We start from the raw sequence: 17893 nt of genomic DNA, 5'->3' as shown, positions 1-17893 counted from the left end.
TGTCAACAGGAAATAGTTACCAGCATGAACCCCATCGTTGTTTGTTTTTTTTTTAAGTTTATTTATTTTTGAGAGAGAGACAGAGCGTGAGCTGGGGAGGAGCAGAGAGAGAGGGAGACACAGAATTGGAAGCAGGCCCCAGGCTCTGGGTAAGGCAGGAAATGAGGGGAGGGGGTGCCTTCCTGGGCAGGAGCAGGCTGTTAGGTATAGGAAACCTGGCAATCCATCAGGTTCATACCCCAGGTCATGGCTGGCAGGATGGAAAGGTGAGTTCTCCATACCAAGCACCTCTACCCACATGTTCATCCCAACTCTCAAGGTGCCATCTTGTTCCCTCCCTGGCTGGAAGGTCTATGCAGATGCTTCTCTGTGTTGGGTCTTGGGAGCAGAACTGGTGGGCCCCATTTCCTCCTGTGGTGGTGTTCACGCAGGACACTGAAACCTCCTTCCAGTAAAAGCTTTCAGGATTAAAATAGGTACCAGTGGAAACAGGCATTCAGGTTTTTGTTGTTGTTGTTGTTGTTTTTTAATTTTTTTTTCAACGTTTTTTATTTATTTTTGGGACAGAGAGAGACAGAGCATGAACGGGGGAGGGGCAGAGAGAGAGGGAGACACAGAATCGGAAACAGGCTCCAGGCTCCGAGCCGTCAGCCCAGAGCCCGACGCGGGGCTCGAACTCACGGACCGTGAGATCGTGACCTGGCTGAAGTCGGACGCTCAACCGACTGCGCCACCCAGGCGCCCCATGGCATTCAGGTTTTATCTCCTAAATCTCTATCACATTTTTAGGCTTTTGAACAATAAACCACTCAGATACATTATATGTTTACTCATTCAGATCTTAGAAAACAAACTGTTTTACTTCTATCAAGAGATTTTCTCCTCTCCTTTTAAGAGTCCCTGTCTACAATTACCCTCGGCCATCAAGACTCACAGATAAGTGCTCTGTCTTGGATTAAGGGCTGTCCTCAAGGATTTTCCTACTAAATTTAGCCATGTTATCCATCTTTGAGTACATGGCAAGCATATCTTCTATTGCTTCAGTCACTCCTCTAGCCTGGAAAGCTCATTTCCTAAGAACTTTTCAGCCCACCCTTCATTTACTTTCCATGGTGTTTTTTTTTTTAATTTTTTTTTTAACGTTTATTTATTTTTGAGACAGAGAGAGACAGAGCATGAACGGGGGAGGGTCAGAGAGAGGGAGACACAGAATCTGAAACAGGCTCCAGGCTCTGAGCTGTCAGCACAGAGCCCGACGCGGGGCTCGAACTCACGGACCACGAGATTGTGACCTGAGCCGAAGTCGGCCGCTCAACCGACTGAGCCACCCAGGCGCCCCCTCCATGTTTTGTTTCATCAACTGACAGTATAAACATTCATATTCGGGTAAAATATCTAAGTTATGCACGCTTTATCCATAAACTATTTAGAAAAGTTTTTAAATTTAAATTTTAGCTTCAAAACTTTTTTCTGAACTCAGACATTAGCCACATTTTAAAAGACATAAATATATTCTCCTTAAACAATTTTAAATAATCATTTTACAACTTATTTGAATGCTAACTTTATCAAATACTAAACTTCCATATATACAAGGGATTGTTTCTGGAACCTCCATATCCCTCTTCAATTTGATGGGGTTTTTCCTCCCACAACAAACTTTAGAGAATCTTTTGGTGTATTATTTTTCCATATCCTCCTTTGTGGTTCATTCCCCCCACCCCCAGAAAAGTTCTTCTCTTTGAAATATTTTGCTTCCTTGTGAATTTGAGAACATCTCCACCATCCAAAAGTTATATTATGGTTCTATTCTAACTTTATTACATTGAATCAAATATTTGGGGTGAAAATGAGCTCTTTACAATATTGTGACCATTGATAAATACAGTATATTTGTATTTAATCATTGATTTTATTTCCTTTTTAATATTTTATCATTTTTTAAATTATCCATCACATTTGTTTTAGAATGTATAGATGTCATTATTGTCATTATTACCTTATTTCTGATTGCTTTGAGTTTATTTTCCTCTTTAAAATTTCTTGAGGGGCGCCTGGGTGGCTAAGTCAGTCGCGCGTCCGACTTCAGCTCAGGTCATGATCTCACAGTCTGTGAGTTCAAGCCCCGCGTCGGGCTCTGTGCTGACAGCTCAGAGCCTGGAGCCTGCTTCGGATTCTGCCCCTCCCTCTCTCTCTGCCTCTCCCCCACTCACACTCTGTCTCTGTCTCAAAAATAAATAAAAACATTTTTAAAAATTAAAACAAAAAAAATTTAAAATGAAATTTCTTGAGGTGGGAGCCTAGATTATTGATTTCAGACATTTCCTCTTTCCTTTTTTCCCCCTAATGTTTACCCATTTTTGAGAAAGAGAGAGAGAGCACGAACAGGAGAGGGGCAGAGAGAGAGGAGGACAGAAGATCCGAAATGGGCTCTGCCCTGACAGCAGAGAGCCTGATGTAGGGCTCAAACCCAGGAACCATGGGACCATGACCTGAGCTGAAGTCAGATGTTCAACAGACTGAGCCTCCCAGATGCCCCACACCACATTTTCTTTATTCTTTCATCCAACAATGTACAATTAGGTTGTTCCAACTTTGGCTATTGCAAAAACTGCTGCAGTGTGTTTTCTCAAATGTTTTCCTGGAACTTAGTGAGATTGAAAAAATCTTTTTCTTATATACATCAGCTAATGTCATGAATTACTTTCCTAAATTTCTAGAGTTTAAATATTTGCCACTTTATAGATAAATCTTGCCTAATTGTGATTTGTGTTGATATTAGTTCATTAATAATTTAAGAGTTTTCTCATCACATATTTTTCCATAACAGCTTTCTGTGTGTGTGTTCAGGGAGCTTGCGTATGATATGGGGATTCCCTAATTCTTGAATATATAGTAGCGTTTTCTAGTAAACTTTTAGGATAGGAAGTGTCTTCCTAGGTCTGAGGCAGAGAGCAGAAAAATAATGTGATTGCTCTACTTAACTATATTCAAAGAAAACTGTAGTTTTATTTAATCATTAAAAATCTTTTTTAATGTTTATCTTTGAGAGAGACAGAGTCAGAATGCAAGTGGGTTAGGGGCAGAGAGAGAGGGAGACACAGAAGCAGAAGCAGGCTCTAGGCTCTGAGCTGTCAGCACAGAGCCCGACGCAGGGCTTGAACTCACGAGCCGCGAGATCATGACCTGAGCCGAAGTCGGACGCTCAACCGACTGAGTCACCCAGGCACCCCTTATTAAATCATTTTTTACATACTCATTGTTTATTTGTTAGAATGGCACATATTATTTTATTAGTGAAAAGAGAATTCAATAAATAATTTTAAAATAAGACGCTATTGAGAACTTCTAAGAAATATGAAAATTTTAGCAATTTGCTACCATCAATTTCTTCATTTGTTAAATGGTGAGAGAGATAATAGCATCTTCCTTACAGATTTGCTGTGAAAATACTCAGGAGTGATGTACCTAAAATGCTTATCAGGTACATTGGAAAGTAATGCTCTCTTCATTTTTCCACAAGGATGATTATAGCTTTTTTTTTAATGCTTGAAGATTGAAGTTTTCAAAATACATTCTATTGTTGCAAAGTGAATCATTTTTATAAATTCTCCTTACAGTTTGATGACCACTTTGAAATACAAATTTAGGCTTCTGGCCTTGTGTGCATGTGTGTGTGTCTGGCTATATGCCTATGTCTTAAATAATACTTAAAGCCTTGTAATGAAAAGCTACCCTCCTCATTCTTTTCTGACTCCCAGAAACAACTTCTTTAGTTTTCTGGTTGTACCTCTGTATTTCTAAATGAGCTCCTTATACAGTGGTTTCATTTTTCAGCTTTTGACTTTTTCTAATTACTTATCTGAAAAATAGCATGTAGTTCTCTTACATATCTTAGGACACAATCCCCTTGTCCGATACAATTATTTAATGAATTAATACAAACCAAAATTCAACGTCTGTTGTTTTATCACATAAATGTTTAGCACTTTATGACATGTGAATCCTATCCATTGATATGCCATGTAGGATAATATGAAGACATTTCTTGTTTTTTCTTTTGACCTTAAATTTTTTTTAAAGTTCATTCATTTTTGACAGACAGAGTGCAAGGGGGGAAGGGGCAGAGAGAGAGGGAAACACAGAATCTGAAGCAGGCTCCAGGCTCTACGCTGTCAGCACAGAGCCCAACGCAGGACTCTAGAACCCACCGTCCGTGAGATTGTGAGATCATGACCTGAGCTGAAGACAGACCCTTAACCGCCTGAGCCACCAAAACATCCCAATCTTTTGACGTTTTAAATGGTAAAATTCTCATTTCCTTTTCTTTTTTTCCTATCAATTCATCACTGGTTTATCCCTCTTCACCAGAAATTTAAGTCTCTTTTCAGTAGATCCAGATGCATGAGACGGTTTATCCATTTCTGTTATTGCTTGGGGACATCCCTATTAGGCTTGAGCATATTACCTACGTGTTGGCGTTATTACTGAGGATGACCATTATACACAATGCTTGCTAGCTAAAATGTAACACGGGGATTTCTGGTCTACTGCACGTAGGCTTGGGAGGGGCGTGGGTCTCTTGGAATGTCCTGGGCCTGCGTAACCGGCCAGGGCCAGCCTTCCCAGGTGTTTTTGCAGTCCTTGCGGAATTCCGGAATTCCGTTATCTATACATTGTATACAAAGTTTAACAAAACAGTAGGACACATAACCCTTGCTGCTTATCTCTGATTTGATTTGTCTCTTGGGATTGTTCACCTTCAAGTCGTGCATCTTTTTAGCATGCCTGAAATGTTACACGCCCTCTGTACACAACAAGCCAGCCGAGATTTGTGATTGGCCTGACTCTGCAATAAATGAGAATACAAGTGAGGCGAACAGGATCTTGGTCTTCGTCTGCGAACGTTGACCTCCATGCCTTCTCCTCTTTCTTAGCAAACCGTGGAGTAATCTTTCATCCATCGGCGCAGGGTTTGCTGGCCATTCCCAGCATATATGCATATACACACTATATCTATAAAAATGGAAGAGAAGAGGACGTCTATCTCTGGGCAAAGGACTGAGAGACCGTGCTGGGAGTGAGGGTATTTTACTGCCTTGTGAATGTATGACCTAGTACCCTCCCTGTCCCCTCAAAATTCTTAAAATGGCGCTAAGGTAAGTTGTAGAGAAACGAATATACGTATGGTCTCATTTTTAAATAAACACAGCAAACATGTACAAAAAATTAAAAGCCCTAAATATGGGCACGTCGTTCTACAGCGTTATGTGAGGCTGTGTGAACCTGCAGAAAGGACTGCAGAAAAGTTGTTTCTTGGGCAGCCTCCTGCTAGTACGGTCTAGGCACCCACGGGAAGCCCCGCCTCCAGCCCCGCCCCTGGAACTGATTTCCTCCCACTGTCCCGCCCACCCGCCGAGCCTATTCCAGCCACACCCCTGCCCCGGGAATTGGTTTCCCTCGGCTACAACCCCGCCCACAGCCACGCCCCGGAACCAGTCTCCGCCCACCTCCCCGCCCGCCGTCACCCCGTTCCCGCCCACAGCCCCACCCACGGACCTGAACTCGGCCCGTCTGCCTGGCGCCGCCCACAGCCCGCCCCTAGGACTGGTCTCCGTCCCTGGTGCTGACGCAGCCCAGGGCCGTGGGGCCCTCCCTCAGAGAGCTAGAAACCCTCGCCCCAGGCTGGGGTGCGCGGCCGTGGCCCCCGCCCGCCCCCACCCGGAGCCCCTAAACGCCCGTCTCCGCCGCGGCTCGACAGAGACCGGAACTGGGGCGAGAGGCGGCCAGCCCGAGACCGGAAGCGGAAGCGTGGGGCGCTGCCGTGGAAGGAGCCTGCGGGGCTGGCTGCGTGGGGTGCGCCGTCTTCTTCGCGCGGGACCGGCTTCACGTGGTATGTTTGGCCTCAGCGCAACGGGCCGGACTCGGTGCGCGGCGGGCAGTCCGGGGGGTCCGGTAGGCGCCCAGGGAGGGGCGAGGGCCGCGGGCATTCCCGGTCACGGGCTCTGGCGTCCCCGCGTCCCCCCGTCTGTAACCGGAGCCCCGTTTCCTCCCCGGGCTGTTGCCTCCGGTCAGTCCCAGGCTGCGGTTCCTCCCGACTCCGGGCGCCGCTGCCTCCTCCTTTGAGGGGTGATTTCCACCTCCCCCCTCTCCCCCAGAGGACTTTCAGCAATGTCTGGAGGCATTGTTTGGGTTGTACAAATGGGGGTGTGGGGAGGCCAGGGATGCTGCTGAGCATCCCACAGTGCACGGAACAGCCCCCCACAGCGAAGCGTTATCAACAGTGCCGGGGTCGGGAGATCTGCTCTAGGGCCTTAAAAGCTCTGAAGTCCTGATCAAAGTCAGCTGAGTCGCTTATCGGCGCCCTTAAGTAACAAGCCCGTGTTTAAAGTGTCCGGAGCCACCGTAAAATCTTGATCCAGCCAGATGAGTTGAGCAAGTCACATGCACACCCAGCATGACACTGCTTTCTCCCACTTGGGGTGCAGATGGCTACGTGGAAATCAGGTAAATCCAGTCACGGCCAACGTTGACACTTTAAGTAAATGAAAACGAAACAAAGATGAATGGGTGGTCTTTCTATCCAAGAACGATTACTTCCTATCAAAAGGCCTCAAAAGCGGTCTTCGTGCCTTCTCCCCCCCGCCCCCCCCCAGTCTGTGTTAAAACCAGCTTCGAGATCCCACCAGCCTTGAAGTGTGCCATCCTCCCTGATCCGTGGGTTTCTGTGTGACCAGGTGAGCACCGCAAGGACCTTGTCACAACAGGTGCCAGCAACCTCCGCTATGCAGAGGAGAGCTCTTAGTGGGTTTTCATGCTGCTCTGGTTGTAAACGCAAAGAGCCACTAAGAGGGAGGGTATCCTAAGAAAAATTATTTGTCTGTTTGATAGATTACGTTCAAAGGAAGGATACTGAGGTGCGTGTGGTTATGTGTGTGGAAATAAGGCAGTAAATGCACTTATATGCAAATAAGTACACATTAAACAAATATGTAAATGAGTGTAACCGTAGAGAAATGCAGACTTTCTTGCATTCCATAATACTAGAAATTTCAGGATTTTATATAGAAACATAAATATATACATTTTTTACATGTACATTAAGGTTACAAGACATCCCACTAAAGATAAGCAGGACTACTCAGCCACAGTCCTTAGACCCATTCGGTTTGACCTCTCAAGCCCTACAAATCCTCCACAGAGGTTCAAAATATAGGCACATGGTGGGGGGGAGTGCTTAGGACTTCTTTCTGTTAGTAATTAATTTAAAACCGAATTGACCAGCAACAAGATGTATTTTGAAGAAGTGATTTTCATTTCTTTATTTACTTAATGAGATTTACAATTATTTGGGGGAATATACAGCAACTTGTAGGTCGCAGGTTAGGGCACTAGTTTCCACAAAGATTGCCCTCTCTACCTTGCCTTTTGGTGGACAAGGAATTAACTTTATTTCTTCAAACTTCTCTGAGATAACAGTCTGGCGATTCACATCGTAGAGGATTCTGTTAAGTAATCTATTTAAGTGTTAGGTTTATACTAATTACATGTATGCGTGCGTGTCCCTTTTTTGTTCTCGCTTTCCTGTAATGTTCTGGAGGGGGGATGTTTGTTTGTCACGCAGTAGGTATCCTTTGAGTGCACAGTTTATGGCGACCAACCATCCTTGTGTATTGGAGAGTAAGAGGATTGCCAGGACATAGGACGTTTAGTGTTCAAACCGGGACAGTTCTGGGCAAACCAGGATGGCTCAGCATCCCCGGGAGCCAGGCCCTGAGCCAGATGCATAGAGACCTGGGAGAACCAAGAAGACCTTTTTCCATGTCCATGGAATTTACATTCTAATAGGGAATCGTGATTTTAAGTAATTAATGACCGGAGTGATGTGGGAGCTTGGCCCAGAGGGCTCAGTGGCGGAAACAGGGAAGCCTTCTGGAGAAGGACGGATATTTACCTGGAGAGCTGAGGTTGGGGTCAGGTTGAACTAGCTGTAGGGTTAGCTGGAGCGAGCATGTGGGAGTGTTTTCAAGAGAGCGTTTCAGGCCAAGGGAACCGCATGAAGATAACCCCTGAGGCAGGAGAGAGCCTTGTGTGCTCCACGAGCTGGGAGGACAGGAATGGCTGGGCCGAGACAACAAAGTTGGGGGGCAGGGGGTGCGCCAGCCCAGAGCAGGGTAGGCTGGGCCAGATCAGGTGTTAGATTAGACTCTGTTCTAGGACCAGTGGAAAGACACTAGAGATGTGAGCCCTGGGAGGATGTGAGTCACAGCTGGTCTATGCATGTGGGTTAAAATGGACTTCGGATTAAGAAGGAAGACTTGATGGGGCACCTGGGTGGCTCAGTCTTCAGGTTAAGCATTTGACTTCGGCTCAGGTCATGATCTTGCGGTTTGTGGGTTCGAGCCCTGCATCAGGCTCTGTGCTGACAGCTCAGAGCCTAGAGCCTGCTTCAGGTTCTGTGTCTCTCTCTTCTCTCTCTCTGCGCCTCCCCTGCTAGTACTCTCTCTCTCTCAAAAATAAATAAACATTAAAAAAAATTTTTTTTCAAAGAAGGAAGACTTAAGAGGCAAGACAGGGAGTGGTAAGAAGAAGTTTAGGAATAAGATGATTGTTCCCTAGGCTTGATGATGGTTGTGGAGAAAGAAAGAAATGGGAAGAAGAGACCCAGGAGTGTAGAACTGAGAAAATGTACGATGCTTTCATTCATGCTTGTATTTTGTGTGATGGGACAGGGCACGTACTATGCCCCTAGTTCCTGTCCATGCAAACCTGCAGGCATCCCCTCACCCGAGTCCATGCTTTGCCCCCACTTTGCCACCCACAGGCCCCCTCCTCCGCATCCTGAAAGCAGTCGGGCCTGAGTGTGTCCACAGCTGCCCTGTCCATGGCGGTAGCCACTAGTCACCTGGAGCTATTTTAATTAAAACAATGGGAAGAGTTCCTTTTCTCGGTCCTACTGGCCACGTTTCAAGTGCTCAGTAGCCACACGTGGCTTGTGGCTGCCAACTGGACGGAGCAGAATTAGAGGACATTTATGTCATCACTGAAAGTCCCGTTGGGCAGCACTGATAAGTGACCCCTCATCCAGCACTGACATACATCCAGGAGCAGGAGTCACTGAATCTGTAAACTGAGCAGAGACCCCTCCTGCCTTCTTGTGAGGTTTCACCTGCCAGGAGACCTTGATGGGGGGACTCGGAGCCTAAAAGTGCCCCAGGCACCTTCTCAGTCTGCTTTTCCGCTTGGGGCCCTGGGGGTGGCTGGATCCCAGCCCTCTGACTCCTCAGCTCAGTGACTGGAACTCATCCTAACTGCAGATTGGGTCTCCGGTGGGGAGAAAGGAGACATCCTCCACCTGCAGAAGGTAAGGACGGTCCACGGCAGTTGTCTGGGTCTGTTGGACTCACACCAAGCCTTAGGGAAGGTTTGGTGTGAGAGGCTGTATTCGTTTACTGGGGCTGCTCTCACCACTTACCGGTACTTAGTGGCTTAAAGCAGCACAGATTTCACCTGCCGTTCTGGAAGTCAGAAGTCCGAGATGGGTCAGCAGGGCTGCATTCCTTCTGGAGGTTCTAGGGGAGACTCGGTGTCCATGTGTTTTCCATCTCGTAGAGGCCTCCTGCATTCCGTGGCTTGTGGCTCCTTCCTTCACTTAAAGCCAGTGGGTAGCATCCTCAGATCTCTCTCTCTGTCTCTCTGTCTCTCTCTCTCTCTGTCTCTCTGTCTCTCTCTCTCTGTCTCTCTCTCTCTCTCTCTCTCTCTGTCTCTCTCTCTCTCTCTCTCTCTCTCTCTCTCTCTCTGTCTCTCTCGTGCTTGCATCACCAACACCTTCTTCTCTGACCTGACCTTCTTACCTCCCTCTGGTAAGGACTCTTGTGATGACATTGGGCTCACCTGGATACTCTCCCCATCGCAGGATCCTTACTTTAATCACATCTGCACAATCCCTTTTGCTATGGAAACTCACATATTCACAGATTCTGAGGAGTAGAATACGGACACCTTTGGGGCACGGGCATTAATCTGTCTGCACCCAGGCCTGGGAGGCAAAAATGCCCGGCAGCTCTTTCTTTCCACCCGGCCCAACCAGACCCTTAGCGGCCAAGGTTCCCCTCCCTGCTCATACAGACCCTTTATCGCTTGTATCTTTTGGGTACAGGGAAGGCACACAGAGAGACCTCAGGAAGCTGGTTTTATGGAGTGACATTTGATTCCCTAACTCCAGAGAAAAGAGGTATTCATTCCCTTTTTATAAAAAGGAAACATTCCATATACACTGCTTTGAACATTGATTTTTTTTTCCCACTTACATTTATTGGAGGGGCACCTGGGTAACACAGTCGGTTGAGTGCCGACTCTTGATTTTGGCTCAGGTACTATGTCACGGTTCATGGGATCGAGCCCCGAGCTCCATGTTGTCAGCACAGAGCCTGCTTGGGGTTCTCTATCTCCCTCTCTCCGCACCACTCCCTGCCGCCGCCCCCCCCCCGCCAATAAATAAATAAACTTAAATTTTTTTTTTTAAATATTGGAGATAAGAATCTCTATCAATACCTAGGGATCATCTCTTTCTTTTTTGGCTGCATGTTTCTTCATTCTGTGGATATTCCGTAGTTTATTGCACTAATTCCCTATTGATGCTCAGTTTTATTGTTTCCAGTCCTTTGATGTTACACGTAAGGCCATTGTGAATAATCACAGCCTGCCTTTTAGTATTTGTGTATCCTTGAGATCGGTTCCTAGGAATGTGATTGGCAGGGAAAGGGTAAATGATTTTGCATTTTGCATCAAATTGACAATTTTCCTTCCGTAGGAATTGGGCCCCAGTCGCGTATGAAAGTGCCTTTTCAGACATCCTTGCCAATAAAAGATGTGGTCCACCAGGTCTTTGTCGATCTGGCAGATTAAAAATGGTGCCATCGTAGCTACAGTCTCCCATCTCTGTGGTTATGAAGATCAATGGTGATTCTGTCAAGGGTGGCGTCCTTGAAATGGTAGTGGTGGAAGCCAGAGTGTCCTGGGTTGAGGAGCCAGTGGGACGTGAGAAAATGAGACAGAGTGAAACACTTTCCCTGGGCTCACGGAAAGAGACTGGTACCAGAATGAAGACTGCCCTTACAATAGATTTATTTCACTACTAAAAACACTGCATGGGGTTTGAATGAGGCAGCGCCGTCTGCGCAAAGTGAGGGTGTGTGTATCTGTTGCCACCTAACCGATTGTCCCAAACCTCGGTGACTTAAAACGATGATGATCATGTATCAGATCTCATGGTCTTTGTGGTTCAGGAGTTCAGGACCGCTTCGCTAGAAGGTTCTGGCTCAGGGACTTTCCTGAGTTCCTAGCGGGCTATCAGCCGGGCTGCAGCCCTCTGGAGCCTGGACTGGTGCCGAGGGTTCAAGGCCAAGGCGGTTCGCTCCCAGGCGGGCACGTCAGTGGTGCTGCTGGAGGGAGGCCTCGGTTCCTCCCCAAGTTGGTCCCTCCATGGGGCTGCCCGAGTTCCTTGTAACGGGGCTTCCCCCGGAGCAAGCGGTGCGAGAGACCAAGCGACGCTGCAGTGCCTTGGAGCACCCAGCCTGGGAAGTCGCCCCCAAGGCACTCTTGTGACCCGGGTCAGCCCGACGCGGGCGGGTGTGGACACCAGGAGGCTTGGGTCATGGGGGCCAGTCAGGAAGCTGGTTGCGGTGGAGGGCGGAGGGGAGGGTGTGCGAGGGGTAAAGAGATGAGAGGCCTGATGGTGGGGAGCCGCACGGACTTACAGGATGTCCTGCAGGGTCAAGGCTGTTTGCATGTTGGTGACCGTGCTTCCCCAGAGGTGGCGGCATGACAGCCCCACCGCGGACAGGTCCCCCGGACGCTGCCATGGAGCCGGCAGGTCATTGGAACCGGGCCGGGCGCAGCTCTGCTGGGCAGGGGCGCGGGCAGGGTGTGTGGATGAGGAATGTGTGAGTGAGGGGTGATGAAATCCAGGGGGGAAGCGTGAGATGAGAACAGGACGTGCCTGAGGCCTGATGAAGTAGCGGGGGGCGGGGGAGAGTCCTCTGTGTGGTGAAAGAACACGTGTAAGGGGTGCCGGGGTGGCTCAGTCAGTTGAGCGTCTAACTCTCCATTTCGGCTCAGGTCACGATCTCACAGTTCGCAGGATCGAGCCCTGCATTGGGCTCTGCGCTGGGTGTGGATCCTGCTTGAGATTCTCTGTCTCCCTCTGCACCCCCGCCCCCAACTCACACTTGCCCTCTTTCTCTCTCTCTAAAAAAACAAACAAACAAACAAAAAACACATGTAGGGAAAGAAAACATGAACAAGGACAACGTTTGGGAGGCTGGATTCAGAGAGACCTTTCTCAGCTATTGTTTTAGGTGGCACAATAGTGTCAGGTGATGACAGGGTCTAGGGTGGCGCCCAAGGTGGAAGGGGACGAACTCGTAACACCGAGGGTCGTCCTCACGCACCCTGAAGTCACCCGTCATCTGAGGGCGGTGGGGCTGGGGGAGGCAGACTAGTATCAGCCGTCATCATCTCCAGTAACTAAAGGGTCGGACCTGGGAGTGTGTTTGTGACAGCCACTTGCATGGGAAGAATGTGCCCTGAGACTCAGGGAAGCTGGGGATTTAGGTGGGGCGGCGGAGGCGTGTCCCGGTCGAACCGTTAGGACCCAAGAGGACGAGCTCTGGCTTCGCCAGCCCTGGTTCATCACCTGCTAAGTAAAGACCCAATACTGGGGACCCCACCTGCATGTTGAAGGAGGGCACAACGGGCAGGCTAAGATGGGTTGGTCCGCGGAAGCCCGCGGTGGGAGAGAGGCTGTGAAGGCTTCCTGTTGTCCCGTTTCCACCAGGGCCCGGCCTGAGCGCGCTGTGCCGACCAGAGGAGGAGCGTCCGGGGAAATTCCTGTCTGAGTCACAGGATGGCGGCCGTGGTTCTGCCCCCCACTTGTGGTAAGTCGGGGGGCCCTCAGAGTCCAGGCGGTAAAGGCCCCTGCACCACGGAGCGGGAAAGGAGGGGCCGAGCGGTGAGGCCGGAGCGGAGCCAGATGCCCGGGGGTCACCGGTCCCCGATGTGGTTCTTGGGATTTGGGATTTTGGTGGTTCGAGTGTCTGTGGAGATGTCACCTGTGTGGTGAGTATGGGAGAGCCTCTGAACCGTATCTCTGATTCTTTCTATAAACTTGGAAAAATAACAGTGGTGTCCCTTGAACTTCAGTTTCTTCATCTGTGAAATGGGACTAATAATCTCTTCCTCCAGGTCAGTAAGACCCTTGGCCCTATTTCCTGGGCCTGGGTCCTGGGTGAGACCGGCCACTCTGACACGTGTCCTGTCAAAGCTGTGTGTGTGTGTGTGTGTGTGTGTGTGTGTGTGTGTGTCCACCCACGCTGTGTGGGGTGGTCATGGGTGTGGCCGTGCGTGTGTGTGTGTGTGCGTGTGTGTGTGTGTGTCCACCCACGCTGTGTGGGGTGGTCATGGGTGTGGCCGTGCGTGTGTGTGTGTGTGCGTGTGTGTGTGTGTGTCCACCCACGCTGTGTGGGGTGGTCATGGGTGTGGCCGTGCGTGTGCGTGTCGGGGTGTGGTCACGTGCAGGTGGGTGGGGAAGCCCCCAGACTGGCGAGTGCTGGCATACAGAGCCGTGCTGGGCTCTCCTGAGTCCTTTCTTCTTCTCCAGCTCAGCCTTCCCTGTACTCAGCCTCTCCTCGGAACGGACGCACGGAGGAGGAAGGGTTGGCTAAGGGCTTCCTGACCGGCTGGTTACCGGTGAGTCACTCCTCTTTTTTCCAAGTCGTTGTTCCTTTGACCAGAAGCTGAATTTGTTCTCCTCCAGTGACCCGGAGCCTCTTGGCCAAACCAGGTGTCCAGAGGGCCCCGGGTCTCCGGGCATCTGATGGAGGGTCAGGGGCCCCCCAGGCAATGTCGTGTTGGTCAACGTTTTCTACGTTGCCGAGGTTCCTCCAGGGTCACCGTCTCCATCACGTTCCGCAGAGAGGTTTTTAGGGGAGGCTGAGGAAGACCTGACTGTGTCCTCAACTCAAGTCCTTGGTGACAGCTGTGGGGGAATCGCTCACCCATTTACCAGGTGTTTCTCTGATCTCCGCCATGTCCCCGGCCTATACTCAGCCCTGCAGATGGAGGGAGATCAGCTTGCAGGACCCCACAGTCTCACTGGAATAAGAGAATCACCTCTGTGTTAGGGGCACGTTCACCGTGGGAGCGGGCATAAGCAGACAGGGAGGAGCACCGCAGGCTGAGCCCAGAAGCGGTTGAGAGCAGAGCTCAGAACCCCGCCCACACATCTTGCGCTTTGGGTTCCCGGCCCCCGGTCCCATCGTCCTCTGCCCTTTTCCTGGCCACTTGGTGGGGATGGTCCTTGCCTAAGCCGTGATGTTTGTGACGGTTCAGCACTCGGTGACCTTCGAGGATGTGGCCGTGGAGTTCACCCAGGAGGAGTGGGCCCTGCTGGACCCTTCTCAGAGAACACTGTACAGAGACGTGATGCAGGAGAACTGCAGGAACCTGGCCTCGCTCGGTAAGCCTGACCTCATCCCTGCGTTTACTTAGTCCCGTAACGAGACTTTGTTTGTCGTAGACTCTGGGTCTAGAGTTCTTTCTCGTCCAGCAAGAGAGCGGGACACAGGATTAAAAATGCGAGAGAGATGGCTCATGTCCAGGAGACGCCAAGAGCCCCGATTAAGGGTCCTTGCTCCATTTTTATTAGGATCAGAAGGCTTACAAACGTGGCAGTGGACGTGCACAAGGAGACCGTGAATCTGTCAACATTAACTCATGGGCGTGAGGGAAACGGGGTCTTGAAGATATGCGGGGTTAGGGGTTTGGGTTGATACAAAACAAAGTCCTGGCACCTGGCTGAAGGTTGTTTACAGCAGATGTGAGGCCCCACCTCTGTTTACCTAAACTTGCCGAGGGGGACAAGACAGACAGAGCATGCTACCTCAGGGTCACCAAGGCACCTTTCTTTTGCTAATTAGCTCCGCTCTGGGCAACTTGGCCCAGCACTGGTCTAAAGTCCTGTTTTCCTGTTTTTACCCTTCCTTCCAGTGAAAGCAGCTTTCTGCTACAGTACTACCTTGGGGGGCGCTTCCGCCCTGAACATATAATCTTGTTTACCTCATACACCTTTGGTCTATCCTGGAGCCTTTGCCCCGCCCTCTCTATACCTATTTACCTAATCTTGTTTACCCAAACTTGGGTGTGAACATCCTATGGCTTTCTAATTCTTTCTGCCTTGTTAACCCATCGGTGCAAGCCCAGGGAATTCCTAAGCTTATTCCCCACAATATTCCCCACATTATTGTCCTTTTTTTTATTTTAAATTGAGGTGACATTCACATAACATAAAAGTCACTGTTTTAATTATTAAAAACTCCTTTAATGTTTGTTTATTTTTGAGAGAGAGAGAGAGAGAGAGACAGAGTGTGAGTGGGGGAGGGGCAGAGAGAGACACACACACAGAATCAGGCTCTGTGTCAGGCCCCAGGTTCTGAGCTGTCAGCACAGAGCCCGATGCGGGGCTGGAACTCACAGAACTGTGAGATCGTGACCTGAGCCAAGGACACTCAACCTACTGAGCTACCCAGGTGCCCCTGTTTTAGCTATTTTTTTTTTTTAATTTTTAAGTGTTTATTTATTTTACAGAGATTGAGAGACAGAACACAAGCAGGGGAGGGGCAGAGAGAAAGGGACACACAGAATCCGAAGCAGGCTCCAGGCTCCGAGCCGTCAGCACAGAGCCCGACGCAGGGCTCGAACTCACAAACCATGAGATCATGACCTGAGCCGAAGTCAGATGCTTAACCGACTGAGCCACCCAGGAGCCCCTGTTTTAGCTGTTTCTAAGTGCACAATTCAGTAACTTTTGACATAGTAGTATTGTTGTGCAACCATCAACGCTATCTAATGTCAGAACATTGTCATCACCCCTCACCCCCTCCCCGGGAAGTGGCCAGGACCCGTTACCTTCCCCACAGCCCCCTGCTGCCAACCACCCATTTGCCTTCCATTTCTCTGGGTTTGCCTGCTCAGAACATTTCCTGCCAGCAGCATTGTGATCTCTTTGGTCTGGCTCCTTTCAGGCAGCGGAATTAAGGTTCGAAGGTCTAGCAGTGTTGCACCATTTTGTGGATTGGCCACGTCTTTAAAATTCACTCATGGGTTGATACACATTTGGGTGGTTTCCATTTACTGGCTGTTACAAACCTTGCTGCTGAGAATATTGGTGCACGGTTTGTGCAAACATGCGCTTTCGGCTTTCTTGGGTATGTGTCGGAGCGGAATGCTGGGTCATATATCAGTAGGTTTAGCTTTTTGAGGAACTGCTGAACTGTCTTCCCCAGGAGCTGCGCCAAGGTGGGAGGGTTCCGATTGCCCCACATCTGCCCCAACGTTTGTGCCTCTGATGGTAGCCGTCTTCACGGTTATGAGGCAGTATTTCTTTTCGTTGTCGCCCTGATTTGCGTTTCCCTCATGACTGATGACATTGAGCACTTTTTCATGTGTCGGCTGTTCTGGATCTTCTGTGGAGAACGTCTGTTCAAGTCCTTGGCCCGGTTTGAAATTCGGTTGCTTGTCTTTGTTCTTGGATTATACACATTCATTATATGTCGTGAATACTGGTCCCTTGTCCAGAATATGATTCGGAAATAATTTCTCCCAGTTGGTGGCGTATTTTCATTTTCTTGATAGTGTCCTTTGACACACAACAGTTTTAATTTTTTTTAAGTTTGTGTTTGAATTCCAGTTAGTTAACATACAGTGTAATATTAGTTTCAGGTGTACAGTGTATTGATTCAACACTTTCATACCACACCCGGTACTCATCACGACAAGTGTGCCTCTTAATCCCCATCCAAACCGCCCCCCGACCCACAACACACATGCTCACCACCCTTCTGGTAACCACGAGTTTGTTCTCTGTGGTTAAGAGTCTGTTTCTTAGTTTTCCCCTCTTTCTCTCCTTGTCTCTTTTTTTCCTTTTGCTCATTTGTTTTGTTTCTTAAATTCCACGTGTGAGTAAAATCATGTTTTTCCAAAGAAGACATCCAGATGGCCAACAGACCCACGAAAAGATGCTCAGCGTCACTCACCATCAGGGAAATACAAGTCAGAACCATGATGAGACACCACCTCACACCTGTCAGAATGGCTGAAACCAACGACACAAGAAACAACAGGTGTTGGGGAGGATGTGGAGAAAGGGGACCCTCGTGCACTGATGGTGGGAAGGCAAAGTGGCGCAGCCCCCCTGGAAAACAATTCGGAGGTTCCTTAAAAATAGAACTACCCCATAATCCAGCAATTGCTCTACTAAGCATTTACCCAGAGGATAAAAAAAAAATACTGATTTCAAAGGAGCACACACACCCCAATGTTTATAGCAACACTATCTACAATTCCCGAATTATGGAAACAGCCTAAATGTCCATGGACAGATGAATGGATGAAAAAGACGTGGTGTGTGTGTGTGTATGTAGACACACACACAATGGAATATTACTCAGCCATAAAGAATGAAATCTTGCCACTTGTAACGAAGTGGATGGAGCTAGAGAGTATTATGCTAAGTGAACTAAGTCAGAGAGAGTTTTAATTTTTATGAAGTCCAATTTATCTCCTTTTTTTTTTTCTTTTTTTGCTTGTCCTTTGCTATCATACCTCAAAAATTCTTGCCAAATCCACCAAGGCTATGAACATTTACCCCTGTGTTTTCTTCCAGGAATTTTCTAGTTCTCTTCAATTAGGTCTTTGGTCCTTCTGGAGATAATTTTTTATGTGGCTTCTTTCTTTTATCTCTGTTTACCCAGTTGCCCAGCATTGCTGTAGAAGACTATTCTTTCCCCCAGTGAATTGTTTTGCTGCCTTGCCCAAAGTTGTGTGACCACAGACT

The 17893-nt window shown here is 48.7% G+C and overlaps 2 protein-coding genes across 7 annotated transcripts in view; both read left to right on the top strand.

Annotated features, from left to right (window-relative positions):
* The first annotated feature begins 5810 nt into the window (after window positions 1–5810).
* Window positions 5811–17893, top strand: part of LOC122213904 (zinc finger protein 558) — a 28209-nt gene continuing 16126 nt past the window's right edge. For 2 of the 5 annotated variants that reach the window (XR_006199683.1, XM_042928296.1), the window contains exons 1-4: window positions 5811–5893; window positions 12839–12938; window positions 13661–13749; window positions 14392–14518. Coding sequence is in view for 4 of the 5 variants with exons in the window: in XM_042928296.1 (XP_042784230.1) it covers window positions 12908–12938; window positions 13661–13749; window positions 14392–14518 (247 nt within the window). In the remaining variant the exon portion in view is untranslated. Of the gene's footprint in view, window positions 5894–6420; window positions 6508–12263; window positions 12705–12838; window positions 12939–13516; window positions 13750–13974; window positions 14069–14391; window positions 14519–17893 lie in introns of those variants that run through there. The other 3 variants (XM_042928297.1, XM_042928298.1, XM_042928299.1) reach the window with 3 other exon arrangements.
* The window catches only part of LOC122213905 (zinc finger protein 558-like), a 101712-nt gene continuing 89652 nt past the window's right edge, over window positions 5834–17893 (top strand). The window contains exon 1 of one of the 2 annotated variants that reach the window (XM_042928304.1): window positions 5834–5893. The gene's annotated coding sequence lies outside the window, so the exon portion shown is untranslated. Of the gene's footprint in view, window positions 5894–6453; window positions 6508–17893 lie in introns of those variants that run through there. The other variant, XM_042928305.1, reaches the window with a different exon arrangement.

This window comes from Panthera leo, chromosome A2, assembly GCF_018350215.1.
Source record: "Panthera leo isolate Ple1 chromosome A2, P.leo_Ple1_pat1.1, whole genome shotgun sequence".
Lineage (NCBI taxonomy): Eukaryota > Metazoa > Chordata > Mammalia > Carnivora > Felidae > Panthera > Panthera leo.
Note: the sequence above shows the minus strand (reverse complement) of the source record. Positions and strands in the feature narration are given on the sequence as shown.